This window comes from Loxodonta africana, chromosome 6 (assembly GCF_030014295.1).
Source record: "Loxodonta africana isolate mLoxAfr1 chromosome 6, mLoxAfr1.hap2, whole genome shotgun sequence".
Classification (NCBI taxonomy): Eukaryota; Metazoa; Chordata; class Mammalia; order Proboscidea; family Elephantidae; genus Loxodonta; species Loxodonta africana.
In genome coordinates this window covers 8,859,148-8,875,097 of record NC_087347.1, presented here as the reverse complement: position 1 = coordinate 8,875,097, position 15,950 = coordinate 8,859,148, and the positions used below count along the sequence as shown (strand labels likewise).

General features: G+C 45.2%; 1 protein-coding gene across 1 annotated transcript in view; it reads left to right on the top strand.

Annotated features, from left to right (window-relative positions):
• Positions 1 to 15,950, top strand: part of MROH2A (maestro heat like repeat family member 2A) — a 60,543-nt gene that overhangs the window by 16,620 nt on the left and 27,973 nt on the right. The window contains exons 14-21 of the mRNA XM_064286513.1: positions 10,084 to 10,194; positions 11,712 to 11,859; positions 12,415 to 12,455; positions 13,039 to 13,180; positions 14,098 to 14,150; positions 14,588 to 14,695; positions 15,337 to 15,456; positions 15,561 to 15,683. Coding sequence (XP_064142583.1) covers positions 10,084 to 10,194; positions 11,712 to 11,859; positions 12,415 to 12,455; positions 13,039 to 13,180; positions 14,098 to 14,150; positions 14,588 to 14,695; positions 15,337 to 15,456; positions 15,561 to 15,683 — 846 coding nt within the window. The remainder of the gene's footprint in view (positions 1 to 10,083; positions 10,195 to 11,711; positions 11,860 to 12,414; positions 12,456 to 13,038; positions 13,181 to 14,097; positions 14,151 to 14,587; positions 14,696 to 15,336; positions 15,457 to 15,560; positions 15,684 to 15,950) is intronic.

Here is a 15,950-nt window from a genome sequence, read left to right as displayed (position 1 = left end):
AACGCTGTGGCTTGGGTCAGGTGCACCTTAGTCTTTAAAGCGACATCTTTGTTTTTTTTTTTAACGCTTTAAAGAGGACTTTTGCAGCAGATTCGCCCAATGTAATGCATCATTTGATTTCTTGACAGCTGCTTCCACGGGTGTTGATTTGACCAAGTAAAATGAAATCCTTGGAAATTTCAATATTTTCTCATTTATCATGATGTTGCTTATTGGTCCAGTTGTGAGGATTTTTGTTTTACATTGAGGTGAAATCCATACTGAAGGCTGTAGTTTTTGATCTTCATCAGTAAGTGCTTCAAGTCCTTCTCACTTTCAGCAAGCAAAGTTGTGTCATCTGCATAATGCAGGTTGTTAATGAGCCTTCCTCCAATCCTGACGCCCCGTTCTTCTTCATATAGTTCAGTTTCTCAGATTTTTTGCTCAGCATTGAATAAGCATGGTGGAAGGACATACCCTGATGCACACATTTACTAATTTTAAACCAAACGGTATTGCCTAGTTCTGTTTGAATGGCTGCCTCTTGGTCTATGTACAGGTTCCTCATGAGCACAATTAAGTGTTCTGGAATTCCCATTCTTTGCAATGTTATCCATAATTTGTTATGATCCACACAGCCAAATGCCTTTGCATAGTCAATAAAACACAGGTAAGTATCTTTCTGGTATTCTCTGCTCTCAGTCAGGATCCATCTGACATCAGCAATGATTTCCCTTGGTTCCATATCCTCTTCCAAATCTGGCTTGAATTTCTGGTAGTTCCTGTTGATGTACTGCTGAAACTGCCTTTGAATGATTTTCAACAAAATTTTACTTGTGTGTGATATTAATGATATTGTTTGATAATTTCTGCATTCTGTTGGATCACCTTTCTTTGGAGTGGGCACAAATATGGACTTCTTCCAGTCGATCGGTCAGGTAGCTGTCTTCCAAGTTTCTTGGCATAGATGAGTGAGGACTTCCAGCTCAGTCGTTTGTTGAAATATCTCAGCTGGTATTCCGTCAATTCCTAGAGCCTTGTTTTTCACCAGTGCTTCGGTGCAGCTTAGGCTTCTTCCTTCGGCACCATTGGTTCCTGATGATATGCTACCTTCTGAATGGTTGAATGTCGACCAATACTTTTTGGTAGAGTGACTCTGTGTATTCCTTCCATCTACTTTTTTTTTTTTAATTTTTATTAAGCTTCAAGTGAACATTTACCATTCCAATCAGTCTGTCACATGTAGGTTTACATACATCTTACTCCCTTCTCCCACTTGCTCTCCCCCTATTGAGTCAGCCCTTTCAGTCTCTCGTTTCGTGCCAATTTTGCCATCTTTCCTCTCTCTCTATCTTCCCATCCCCCCTCCAGTCAAGAGTTGCCAACACTCTCTCCAGTGTCCACCCGATTTAATTAGCTCACTCTTCATCAGCATCTCTCTCCCCCCCACTGACCAGTCCTTTTCATGCCTGATGATTTGTCTTCAGGGATGGCTCCTGTCCTGTGGCATCAGAAGTTCTGGGGAGCATTGTCTCTGGGATTCCTCTAGTCGCAATCATACCATTAGGTATGGTCTTTTCATGAGAATTTGGGGTCTGTATCCCATTGGTCTCCTGCTCCCTCAGGAGTTGTCTGTTGTGCTCCCTGACAGGGCAGACATGGATTGTGGCCGGGCACCAACTAGTTCTTCTGGTCTCAGGATAATGTAGGTCTCTGGTTCATGTGGCCCTTTCTGTCTCTTGGGTTCTTAGTTGTTGTGTGACCTTGGTGTTCTTCCTTTGCCTTTGCTCCAGGTGGGTTGAGACCAATTGATGTATCTTAGATGGCCGCTTGTTGGCATTTAGGACCCCAGGAGCCACAATTCAAAGTGGGATGCAGAGTGTTTTCATAATAGAATTATTTTGCCCATTGACTTAGAAGTCCCCTCAAACCATGTTCCCCAGACTACAGCCCCTGCTCCGCTGACCTTTGAAGCTTTCGTTTTATCCCGAAAACCTCTTTGCTTTTAATCCAGTCCAATTAGACTGACCTTCCTTGTATTGAGTGTTGTCTTTCCCTTCACCCAAAGCAGTTCTTATCTACAGATTGATCCATAAAAAGCCCTCTCCCTCCCTCCCTCCTTCCCCCCTTTGTAACCACATAAGTATGTGTTCTTCTCCATTTTTTCTATTTCTCAAGATCTTATAATAGTGGTCTTATACAATATTTGTCCTTTTGCAACTGACTCATTTCGCTCAGCATAATGCCTTCCAGATTCCTCCATGTTATGAAATGTTTCAGAGATTCGTCACTGTTCTTTATCAATGCGTAGTATTCCATTGTGTGAATATACCACAATTTATTTACCCATTCATCCATTGACGGACATCTTGGTTGCTTCCAGCTTTTTGCTATTGTAAACAGAGCTGCAATAAACATGGGTGTGCATATATCTGTTTGTGTGAAGGCTCTTGTATTTCTAGGGTATATTCCGAGGAGTGGGATTTCTGGGTTGTATGGTAGTTCTATTTCTAACTGTTTAAGATAACGTCAGATGGATTTCCAAAGTGGTTGTACCATTTTACAATCCCACCAGCAGTGTATGAGAGTTCCAATCTCTCCGCAGCCTCTCCAACATTTATTATTTTGTGTTTTTTGGATTAATGCCAGTCTAGTTGGTGTGAGATGGAATCTCATCGTAGTTTTAATTTGCATTTCTCTAATGGCTAATGATCGGGAGCGTTTTCTCATGTATCTGTTGGCTGCCTGAATATCTTCTTTAGTGAAATGTGTGTTCATATCCTTTGCCCACTTCTTGATTGGGTTGTTTGTCTTTTTGTGGTTGAGTTTTGACAGAATCATGCAGATTTTAGAGATCAGGTGCTGGTCTGAGATATCATAGCTGAATATTCTTTTCCAGTCTGTAGGTGGTCTTTTTACTCTTTTGGAGAAGTCTTTAGATGAGCATAGGTGTTTGATTTTTAGGAGCTCCCAGTTATCTGGTTTCTCTTCATCATTTTTGGTAATGTTTTGTATTCTGTTTATGCCCTGTATTAGGGCTCCTAGGGTTGATCCTATTTTTTCTTCCATGATCTTTATCGTTTTAGTCTTTATGTTTAGGTCTTTGATCCACTTGGAGTTAGTTTTTGTGCATGGTGTGAGGTATGGGTCCTGTTTCATTCTTTTGCAAATGGATATCCAGGTATGCCAGCACCATTTGTTAAAAAGACTATTATTTCCCCAATTGACTGACACTGGTCCTTTGTCAAATATCAGCTGCTCATACGTGGATGGATTTATATATGGGTTCTCAATTCTGTTCCGTTGGTCTATGTGCCTGTTGTTGTACCAGTACCAGGCTGTTTTGACTACTGTAGCTATATAATAGGTTCTGAAATCAGGTAGGGTGAGGCCTCCCACTTTCTTTTTCTTTTTCAGTAATGTTTTGCTTATCCGGGGGTTCTTTCCCTTCCATATGAAATTAGTGATTTGTTTCTCTATCCCCTTAAAGTATGACATTGGTATTTGGATTGGAAGTGCATTATGTGTATAAATGGCTTTTGGTAGAATAGACATTTTTACTATGTTAAGTCTTCCTATCCATGAGCAGGGTATGTTTTTCCACTTAAGTATGTCCTTTTGAATTTCTTGTAGCAGAGTTTTATAGTTTTCTTTGTATAGGTCTTTTACATCCTTGGTAAGATTTATTCCTAAGTATTTTATCTTCTTGGGGGCTACTGTGAATGGTATTGATTTGGTTATTTCCTCTTCGGTGTTCTTTTTGTTGATGTAGAGGAATCCAAGTGATTTTTGTATGTTTATTTTATAACCTGAGACTCTGCCAAACTCTTCTATTAGTTTCAGTAGTTTTCTGGAGGATTCCTTAGGGTTTTCCATGTATACGATCATGTCATCTGCAAATAGTGATAGCTTTACTTCCTCCTTACCAATCTGGATACCCTTTATTTCTTTGTCTAGCCTAATTGCCCTGGCTAGGACTTCAAGTACAATGTTGAATAAGAGCGGTGATAAAGGGCATCCTTGTCTGGTTCCCGTTCTCAAGGGAAATGCTTTCAGGTTCTCTCCATTTAGAGTGATATTGGCTGTTGGCTTTGCATAGATGCCCTTTATTATGTTGAGGAATTTTCCTTCAATTCCTATTTTGGTAAGAGTTTTTATCATAAATGGGTGTTGGACTTTGTCAAATGCCTTTTCTGCATCTATTGATAAGATCATGTGGTTTTTATCTTCTGTTTTATTTATGTGATGGATTACATTAATAGTTTTTCTGATATTAAACCAGCCTTGCATACCTGGTATAAATCCCACCTGATCAGGGTGAATTATTTTTTTGATGTGTTGTTGGATTCTATTGGCTAGAATTTTGTTGAGGATTTTTGCATCTATGTTCATGAGGGATATAGGTCTAAAATTTTCTTTTTTTGTAATGTCTTTACCTGGTTTTGGTATCAGGGAGATGGTAGTTTCATAGAATGAGTTGGGTAGTATTCCGTCTTTTTCTATGCTTTGAAATACCTTCGATAGTAATGGTGTTAAGTCTTCTCTGAAGGTTTGGTAGAACTCTGCAGTGAAGCTGTCTGGGCCAGGACTTTTTTTTGTTGGAAGTTTTTTGATTACCGTTTCAATCTCTTTTTTTGTTATGGGTCTATTTAGTTGTTCTACTTCTGAATGTGTTAGTTTAGGTAGGTAGTATTGTTCCAAGAATTTATCCATTTCTTCTAGGTTTTCAAATTTGTTAGGGTACAATTTTACGTAGTAATCTGAAATGATTCTTTTAATTTTATTTGGTTCTGTTGTGATGTGGTCCTTCTCGTTTCTTATTCGGGTTATTTGTTTCCTTTCCTGTTTTTCTTTAGCCAGTCTAGCCAATGGTTTATGAATTTTGTTAATTTTTTCAAAGAACCAGCTTTTGGCTTTGTTAATTCTTTCAATTGTTTTTCTGTTCTCTAATTCATTGAGTTCAGCTCTAATTTTTATTATTTGTTTTCTTCTGGTGCCTGATGGGTTCTTTTGTTGCTCACTTTCTATTTGTTCAAGTTGTAGGGACAGTTCTCTGATTTTGGCTCTTTCTTCTTTTTGTATGTGTGCATTTATTGATATAAATTGGCCTCTGAGCACTGCTTTTGCTGTGTCCCAGAGGTTTTGATAGGAAGTATTTTCATTCTCGTTGCTTTCTATGAATTTCCTTATTCCCTCCTTGATGTCTTCTATAACCCAGTCTTTTTTCAGGAGGGTATTGTTCATTTTCCAAGGATTTGATTTCTTTTCCCTAGTTTTTCTGTTATTGATTTCTAGCTTCATTGCCTTGTGGTCTGAGAAGATGCTTTGTAATATTTCGATGTTTTGGATTCTGCAAAGATTTGTTTTATGACCTAATATGTGGTGTTTTCTAGAGAATGTTCCATGTGCACTAGAAAAAAAAGTATATTTTGCAGCAGTTGGGTGGAGAGTTCTGTATAAGTCAATGAGGTCAAGTTGGTTGATTGTTGTAAGTAGGTCTTCCGTGTCTCTATTGAGCTTCTTGCTGGATGTCCTGTCCTTCTCCGAAAGTGGTGTGTTGAAGTCTCCTACTATAAATGTGGAGGTGTCTATCTCACTTTTCAATTCTGTTAAAATTTGATTTATGTATCTTGCAGCCCTGTCATTAGGTGCGTAAATATTTAATATGGTTATGTCTTCCTGATCAATTGTCTCTTTTATCATTATATAGTGTCCTTCTTTATCCTTTGTGGCGGATTTAAGTCTAAAGTCTATTTTCTCAGAAATTAATATTGCTACTCCTCTTCTTTTTTGCTTATTGTTTGCTTGATATATTTTTTTCCATCCTTTGAGTTTTAGTTTGTTTGTGTCTCTAAGTCTAAGGTGTGTCTCTTGTAGGCAGCATATAGATGGATCATGTTTCTTTATCCAGTCTGTGACTCTCTGTCTCTTTATTGGTGCATTTAGTCCATTTACATTCAGTGTAATTATAGATAAATAAGTTTTTAGTGCTGTCATTTTGATGTCTTTTCATGTGTGTTGTTGGCCATTTCATTTTTCCACATGCTTTTTTGTGCTGAGATGTTTTTCTTAGTAGCTTGTGAGATCCTCATTTTCATAATGTTTAACTTTGTGTTTATTGAGTCGTTACGTTTTTCTTGGCTTTTTTCTTGAGTTATGGAATTGATATTCCTTTTTGTGGTTACCTTATTATTTACCCCTATTTTTCCAAGAAAAACCTAACCTGTATCCTTCTATATTGCCTTGTATCACTCTCCATCTGACAGTTCAATGCCTCCTATATTTAGTCCCTCTTTTTGATTATTGTGATCGTTTATCTATTGATTTCCATGATTTCCTGTTATGTGTATTATTTTGTTATTTATTTATTTTTTAGAATTAGTCTTAATTTGTTTGTTTTAGTGCTTTCCCTATTTGAGTTGCGTTGATATCAGGACGTTCTGTTTTGTGACCTTGTATTGTGTTGGTACCTGATATTATTGGTCATCAGGCCAAACAATCTCCTTTAGCATTTCTTGCAGTCTTGGTTTAGTTTTTGCAAATTCTCTAAACTTGTGTTTATCTGTAAATATCTTAATTTCTCCTTCATATTTCAGAGAGAGTTTTGCTGGATATATGATCCTTGGCTGGCAGTTTTTCTCCTTCAGTGCTCCGTATACGTCGTCCCATTCCCTTCTTGCCTGCATGGTTTCTGCTGAGTAGTCTGAACTTATTCTTATTGATTCTCCCCTGAAGGAAACCTTTCTTTTCTCCCTGGCTGCTTTTAAAATTTTCTGTTTGTCTTTGGTTTTGGCAAGTTTGATGATAATATGTCTTGGTGTTTTTCTTTTTGGATCAATCTTAAATGGGGTTCGATGAGCATCTTGGATAGATATCCTTTTGTCTTTCATGATGTCAGGGAAGTTTTGTGTCCGGAGTTCTTCAACTAATTTCTCTGTGTTTTCTGTCCCCCCTCCCTGTTCTGGGACTCCAATCACTAGCAAGTTATCCTTCTTGATAGAGTCCCACATGATTCTTAGGGTTTCTTCATTTTTTTTTATTCTTTTATCTGATTTTTTTTCAGCTATGTTGGTGTTGTTTCCCTGGTCCTCCAGAAGTCCCAGTCTACATTCTAATTGCACGAGTCTGCTCCTCTGACTTTCTATTGCTTTGTCAAATTCTGTAATTTTATTGTTAATCTTTTGGATTTCTACATGCTGTCTCTCTATGGATTCTTGCAACTTATTAATTTTTCCACTATGTTCTTGAATAATCTTTTTGAGTTCTTCAACAGTTTTATCAGTGTGGTCCTTGGCTTTTTCTGCATTTATCCTAATTTCATTTGTGATATCTTTAAGCATTCTGTAAATTAGTTTTTTATATTCTGTATCTGATAATTCCAGGATTGTATCTTCATTTGGGAAAGATTTTGATTCTTTTTTTGGGGGGGTTGGAGAAGCTGTCATGGTCTGTTTCTTTAAGTGATTTGATATGGACTGCTGTCTCCGAGCCATCACTGGGAAACTAGATTTTCCAGGTAATCAGCTAAAAAAAAATGCAGTCAGATCCCTATCTGAATTCTCCCTCTGGCTCTGGGTATTTGGATGTTCATGGAGCCTCCTGGGGAGGGTGGGGGAGGGATCAGAGAGCTAGGAGTGTAGCACCACAGAATATAGAGCTGAACACCGCGTTCACGCTCCGCCCCCATCCACCAAAATCCGGGCGGGACGGGTCCCCAGCTGGGACGCTGCTTTCCCCGCTCCGAGACCAGTCACTTCCTCCCGGGGACTTCTCCCTCCGGTGTGCGGCACTGCTCGAGTGAACTGGGTGGGCGTGTCCCGCACAAACGGGTGGGCCAGCCCCCAGGGTCTATTCAGGCGAATATAATTGGACCCCGCGCTCACGCCCCGCCCACGCGTGCGCCCAAATCCCAGCGGGACGGCACCCCAGCTGGGATGCTGCTTTTCCTGCTCCGAGACCAGTCACTTCCTCCCGGGGACTTCTCCCTCCGGTGCGCCGCGCCACACGCGTGGACTGGGTGTGCGTCCCCCTGCACGAACGTGTGGGCCCTGCCCCAGGGTCGCTTTAGGGAAATATAGCTAACCACCCCCCCAGCTCGCGCCCCGCCTGCTTCCCGCCAAACTCCTGTCGGGACGGCTCCCCGGCTGGGATGCTGTTCTCCGCACTCCCAGATCAGTCACTGCCTCCCGGGTGCTTCTCCCTCCGGCTGCGCCGCTACGCCGCCCATGCCAACCAGCTAGACTTCCTCCCGGGATGGGTTTGGGGGGAAGGGCTGGGCCCCCCTTCTGTGCCGTCTGCCCCCCTGGGCTCTGCCCCAGATCAGACTCCGAAGGTCACCTGCCTGGTACGCTGGCTCCTAGTTCTGAAAACGGTCGCTGTCTGCCCGTATTTGTTCATTTTCCGTCTCTAAGTCTGTGCTTGTTGTTCAGAGTTCGTAGATTGTTATGTATGTGATCGATTCCCTTGTTTTTCCAAGTCTTTGTTGCAAGAGGGATCCGCCGTAGCGTCCACCTAGTCCGCCATCTTGGCTCCCGCCCCCATCCTTCTCCATCTACTTTTGATGCTTCCTGTGTTGTTTAATATTTTTGCAATCCTTCACTATTGCAGCTCAAGGCTTGAATTTTTTCAGCTTGAGAAATGCCAAGTGTGTTCTTCCCTTTTGGTTTTCTATTCAGGTCTTTGTTCATTTCATTATAATACTTTACTTTGTTTTCTTGAGCTGCCCTTTGAAATCTTCTGTTTAGCTCTTTTACTTCATCATTTCTTCCTTTCGCTTTAGCTATTCAACATTTAAGAGCAAGTTTCAGAGTCTCTTCTGGCAACCATTTGGTCTTTTCTTTCTTTCCTGTTTTTTTAATGACCTCTTGCTTTCTTCATGTATGATGCCCTTGATGTCATTCCACAACTCGTCTTGTCTTTGGTCATTAGTGTTCAATCTGTTCTTAAGATGGCGTCTAAATTCAGGTGGGATATACTCAAGATTGTACTTTGGCTCTTGTGGACTTGTTCTAATTTTCTTCAGCTTCAACTTGAACTCTTATATGAGCAATTTATGGTCTGTTCCACAGTCAGCCCCTGGCATTGCTTTGACTGATGATGTTGAGCTTTTCTGTTGTCATCCTTGTAGGTGTGTTGATATTTTCCTATCTGGTGACATAGTGGTTAAGAGCTTGGCTGCTAACCAAAAAGTCTGCAGTTTGAATCCACCAGCTGCCCCTTGGAAACCCTATGGAGCAGTTCTACTTTGTCCTGTAGAGTCGCTATGAGTTGGAATCGACTCAATGGCAACAGGTAATGGACAGCATTGTACCTCAGGATAGATCTTAATATATTCTTTTTGATGATAAATACAATACCGTTCCTCTTCTTTTTGTCATTCCCAGCATAGTAGACCATATGATTGTTTGATTCAAAATGGCCAGTGCCAGTCCATTTCAGCTCACTAATACCTAGGATATTGATCTTTATGCAATCCATTTCATCTTTGATGATTTCCAATTTTTCTGGATTCATACTTTCCATGTTCTGGTTACTAATGGATATTTGCAGCTGTTTCTTCCGATTTTGAGTCATGCCACATCAGCAAAAGAAGGTCCCAAAAACTTGATTCCATCCATGTCATTAAGGTTGACTCTGCTTTGAGGAAGCAGCTCTCCCCCAGTTATCTTTTGAGTGCTTACCAATCTGAGGGGCTCATCTTCTGGCACTATATCAGACAATGTTCTGCTGCTATTTATAAGGTTTTCAGTGGTTAATATTTTTCAGAAGTAGACCTCCAGGTCCTTCTTCCTAGTCTGTCTTAGTCTGGAAGCTCAGCTGAATCCTGTCCACCAAGGGTGACCCTTCTGGTATTTGAAATACTGGTGGCATAGCTTCCAGTGTCACAGCAACATGAAAGCCACCACAGTACCACAAAGTGACAGATGCATGAGGGTCACAAGGGCAGGAATCTAAAAATTCACAATAGAGACATGTTTGGCTCTAAGCCTCTCTGAGACCCAGTATCTGAGCATCAAGACCCATGAGAGTGAGGAGACCAACACCCAAGACCACAGCAAGCCCCTGCCAATCCACAAACAGGGGGCCCCTTTGTCTGCCTTCTAGACAAATCGCCGGGAGAACTTTTATCAGAGAGATTTGGAGGAGAAGATGGTCCACAAAGTCACCATGGACACCGTGAGGATCATCACCTCCTCTGTCAGTGGGATGACCAATGTGAGTGAGAAACCCCCTCCCACCCATCCACTAGACTGGTGCACTGGGACCAATGGGCACAGCTCACATCCGCACTGTGCCAGGCTCTGGGGGGAAGTGCGCATGCCCAGACTCCCTGATTTTGCTTTTCCCATTCGCACTGCTTGGGGTGCCTGGGGTGCCTTCCTCTTCTAACTGCCTGGGGTCTCGTCCTTCAAGACCCAGTTACACAGCCGGGTCCTTAATGGAAACTTACTCCTTGTCTTGTATCCCTAGATGCTAGGGCAGTGTCTGACACACAATAGACTTCAATATGTATCAGTTGACTTATTGTCTGAAATGTGTCCATTACCTTAAAGCGGCTCCAGTCCAGGCAGGTAGGGAGTGGTGTAAAGAAACCATTTTAGCTGTTTAATCGCACAGCCATTTAGTGAGTTCCTACTAGGTGAAAGCCAGAGGGCATACACTGAGGGGATTAGGAAATAATACAGCCCCAAGAAGTTCACAGGCTATAGGGGAAATGAATGTATCAACTTATAATTGCAATGTGCCATAGCAATATGATAGGAAAAACTTACAAAGACAGCATCAAGGGGGGAATAATGATCCATTAAGTGAGGCCAAAAGTCAGATGCTCCCAGTCCAGTGGTATCTTAATTGCACAAATAGTAAGAATAATAATAGTAACTACAGTCCATTGGGCATCTACCTATAGCAGGTACTGTACTAGGTGTGCAACATGCAGGATCTCCTTGAATTATTCCAACAGCCGTATGAGGTAGGCTCTCTTATTGTTACCTTGATGTCTTAGATGAAGAAGTTAATGCTTGGAGGGATTCATTAATTTTCCCAAGACCCCACAGCTAATAAACAGTGGAGCCAGATTTAAATGCTCTTTCCAACTCACCATGCTGCTTCTTGGGGGGGCCAAGAAGCTGAGGGATTCTAGTCCTGGCTGCTGGAATAGATCAAGTGATTGCACTTATTAGTTGGTAATACAGGGGTCTCACCCCAAACTCTTAGGGTAGGAGTGTGGAGAAGGGGGGCCAGGATTAACTGGGGGTGTTCAACGGCCACCTAAAGAGATCCATGGTGGAAGAAGATGGTGAGGTGAGGGAGATGACACATACTGAAGGTGAAGGGCTAGAGACACAGCTCCAGGATCACAGCTCCAAGGTCACCAGCAAGCACACATGGGACGTCTGCCCAGCGTGCACTTTGAGAGAATTTGAAGACAAAGGAAGGGCCCTGGACTAGAGGACATGATAGGCGTGGGTTTGATGTGAGGGCAGCAGGGGCAGAGAGGATAGGCAGAGGGCTTGTCAGGTTCAGTAGGGACTAGCTGGAGCTCTCCCATGCCACATCAAGGTTGGTGGAACTTAGATGCCCTGACAAAGAGCAGGGTTGACAGTGGAGCCAGTTCAGGGCCATGGCAGTCCATGGGCAGACACTGTGGGTGTAGCCTGGTGGCTCCCCTTGGATGGCCGTAGGATGATGTCTCCAGCTAACCCTGGGCTTCTGTCCTCCTGCTGTCCCAGGAATTTTGGGTGAGGCTCCTGTGCTACATCATGGAGACAGACTACACAGAGGCCCTGACCCCCATCTGCATCAGCCTGACCAACCTGGCAGAACGTCAGCTCCATGGCAAGGATGTAGGGGGCAACATGGCCAGCCACAGCAGGCATGGTGGGCAGCTCCGAGGCTCAATGGTGGGGGCAGCCAGATAGCTGACTCCATTCCCCAGAGCTACTCCCCTCATGCCCCCTATTCAGAGGCTGAGTTCTATCATGACCCACCTCCCCCCACCACCTGCAACTTCTCAGCAGGCATGGCTCATCCCTTGCCCATTGATCCCAGAGCTCTGGGTTTGCTTGTCACAGCTCACCAATTCCCAAAGCCCTCGTATGGAGGCAGGGAGCAGGAAAGGGTGTCTAATTACTGTTGGTACAAGACAGGCCAAGGCTCATGGTAGGAGACAGAACATTGTCCTGAAGATCCTGGTGTCCACCACTTAATGGTGCTCTGAAAACAGCACCTTCTAAACCCCACCCCATTAATATGAATCTCCTTCTTCCCAGGATGAGTTGATTACAGTGATGTTCTTTATGAGAAATCTCCTGAGCAAACCCATCCTCCATCATGAGTGGCAACAGGGTCCTGGTGGGGGAGCCCCCTGCAGAGTGAAGCCCCCTTGGAGCCAAGGGATCATGTTCTAGAGGTTGCCTGTCTTTCTTTCCACAGTGGACCTGCCTGCACCACAGAAGCTGCTGGCACGGCTCCTGGTGAGTGAGTCACATCAGGCAATGCCCCTACTTTGGCCAAGGCCATGCCCTGTGGTGCCTCTCCCTTGAGCTCCTAATTTCCCAGAGCTTCCAGAAGGAGGAGGGAGACAGAGTCCCCTGGGAGAGCTGGATGTTTGGCAAAACAGAGCTTTCTGGGTCCCTGTCACCCGTCTTGGGTGTTTGTGGCAGGGGCAGTGTGCTCAGACAGCTGGGGACCTGGCAAGGATGTGCTCCCAGGCAAGGATCCCAAAGACCCCTGAGGCATTCCAATAGTCTGCTCCTGGGATGGACTCAGTCCTTGACCATGTGACTGTGCACTTATACTTACTGTGGATGCTAATACTTGCTCCTTTGAAGCCCAGGGTGGGGACAGACCCAGGGTCCTGCTGTTCATCCCTCTTTCCTCTCAGTGTCCTCTGTGTCCTTTATGGGGGGGCGCTCAGTCCCTGGGGATCCCTGGTGCTGTGTTTGAAAAGCATCCACCTCTCCCAGCTCCTCCCTTTACAAGTAAGGACAGTGAGGCTCTGAGTCAAGGAGTGGGGTACCTGGGCAGGACTCTGCTCGAGCCTTGGTACCCCTCCAGGTGCTGATGTCATCACCCTACAAGGGTGAGGGCCGTGGGATTGCTATGCTCAACCTCCTGCGGACCCTGAGCCAGAGCATTGCACCCTCCATGGCCGACATGTGGGAGCTAGAGATCCCGCTGCTGGTTCAGTACCTGGAAGGTGAGTTACCCAGGGTGCATTGGAGCCAACTATCCACTCCATGTCAACCATACCCCTCACACCAACCATCCGTCCATGTCAACCATCCTGTCCACCATCTACTACATGCCAGTCATCCACTCTATACCATCCACCTCCTCCACACCATCCATCCACTGCATACCATCCATCCACTGCACACCATCCATCCACTGCACACCATCCATCCCCTCCACACCATCCATCCACTGCACACCATCCATCCAACCCACGCCATCCATCCACTGCACACCATCCATCCCCTCCACACCATCCATCCACTGCACACCATCCATCCAACCCACGCCATCCATCCACTGCACACCATCCATCCACTGCACACCATCCATCCCCTCCACGCCATCCATCCACTGCACACCATCCATCCACTGCACACCATCCATCCCCTCCACGCCATCCATCCACTGCACACCATCCATCCCCTCCACACCATCCATCCACTGCACACCATCCATCCCCTCCACAGCATCATCTCTCCACACCATCCATCACCTCTACACAAAGCATCCGCTCCATGCCAACCATCTGCTCTACACCATTCATCCACTCAATGCCAACCGTCCACTCCATGCCAATCATCTCCTCCACACCAAACATCCACTTCACACCAACCATCCCCTTCTGCCAACCATCCCCTCCCTGTCAACCATCCCCTCCATGCCCATCATCCCTTCCACACCTACATGCAGAAGCCGAGGCTCAGATGGACCCATGAAGCCTATGTTGGTCCTGGGAACTGACCAAGCCACTGGGGAAAGTGGGAGGGAAATGACATGTGTGATGGGCCCACCATGGGGAAACCTCAGCTGCCAGGCCAGGAGGGAGACCCTGAGGTGGGCAGCAGGAGAAAGCAGGATGTGGTGCCTTTCTCTCTGCAGAACACACTGAGTTCACTTGGAATCAGAAGACCTGGGAAGACAAGCTAATTCAGGTAAGGAGGTGATCGTGGCTGCTGAGGCTGGGGTTGAGGAGGAAAAGGGGCAAGGGTGGGTGGGCATTCGATGGGGTTGACATATGGGAAGCTTAGGAGCCTCTCAAGGATATGCTTTCCTTCTGTCGGAGAAGACTGGGGAGCACCAAGCATGTCCATAGCTGTATCTATCAGCAGGGAGAACGGGGAGCATCTTCCACCCCAGAGAGATGAGTGCTCTGGAAAGCAGCAGATAGCAGATACCCCTCTGTCCAGCCCCCAAAGCCATAGTGACCCTCCAGACCAGCAGAACAGAGAGCACAGACTGGGGCTTTATGGACCTGGTGATCTAGAGATTGGGGAATGGTCCAGAGAGGGCAAGCCACTACTCAAAGTCACACAACATCCCAGCGCCATTGGTTCTACCCATTGACGTCTCTGCTCCCGCCCTCCCTCAGTTTCTGAGAAACTCTCTCAAGAAGACCCGGGGGTCCAGCTGGAGCCTGCGCCTGAGCAAGGAGCTGAACAACCAGATCGAGAGCTTTGACAGCCCCTCCCTGGAGAAGGTGAGTCCCCACAGGGCAGGGAGTTGCTTCCATAAAGATTTATAGCCTTGGAAACCTTATGGGGGCAGTTCTGCTCTGTCCTATAGGGTTGCTATGAGTCAGAATTGACTCAATGACAATGGGTTGTTTTTTTTTTTTTTTAATTAAAGTTTATAGGGGCAGTGGTGGTTCATTGTTAGAATTCTCACCTTCTATGAGGGAGACTCAAGTTCGATTCCCAACCAATGCATCTCATGCACAGCCATGGAGGCTTGTGTGTTGCTATGATGCTGAACAGGTTTCACCAGAGCTTCCAGACTAAGAAGGACTAGGAAGAAAGGCCTGGAGATCTATTTCCAAAAAGTGGCCAATGAAAACCCTATGGATCACAACATTCCATTGTGCCTGGGGTCACCATGAGTTGGGGGCTGACTTGACAGCAGCAACAAGAACAATTAAAATTTATAACCTGCATGCTCAGATATGGTCCAGCCCTTCAGAAGAATGTAAGTGCTTATTTTAAACAATGTACAAAAAGCGAAGATACTCGTGCATTTTTTTTAAAACCTGGAGGAGTATATAGCAAAGTCCCACGGCAGTGGGCCCATGGGCGGGAGTGGGGAGGCCTGACGTGCCCTTTCTTTCTCCATCTGCCTCTCCAGGCCTTTCTGTACCGGGCTTTGGGCTTCACCCTGGCCACGGGCCTGGAGGCCAACAAGGTGGAGGTGCTGCTCTTGGAGCTGCTGTTTAAGACGGACTACAGCAACGACTTCGATAGGGAGGTGCGGATGACCCTAGGGGGCCACAGGGCTGTGTGTGTGTGTGTGTGTGTGAGAGAGAGACAGTGTAAGTACTGCCCTCACGCTGGCTGCCTGGTCCCCTGCAGGGGGTTATCCTGTGCTTTGGCCTTTGTGCCCGGGGCCAGGTGAAGACGGTGCTGAACGTGCTGTATGACTTTGAAGAGAGGATCCAGGAGTCGGAGCAATCCTGGCAGATCGGGGCGTGGCGGGTAAGACCCCTCCTCCACAGCCAGGTCTCTGGGGCCTCCGGGAACAGAGTCCTCAGCACCTGTCCTGGTCACCTAGTGCTGCTGTAACACACACACCACAAGTGTGTGGCCTGAAACAACAGACACTGATGTTCTCACAGCTCTGGGGGCTAGAAGGCCCAGGCAGGGTCTTAGCTGTCTCCACCTCTTCCTTATCGGTGGACCTGGGCACCATCCTCACATGGCATCTGTCTTCCCCTGTGTGTGTCTCTGTGTCTAATCTGCTCT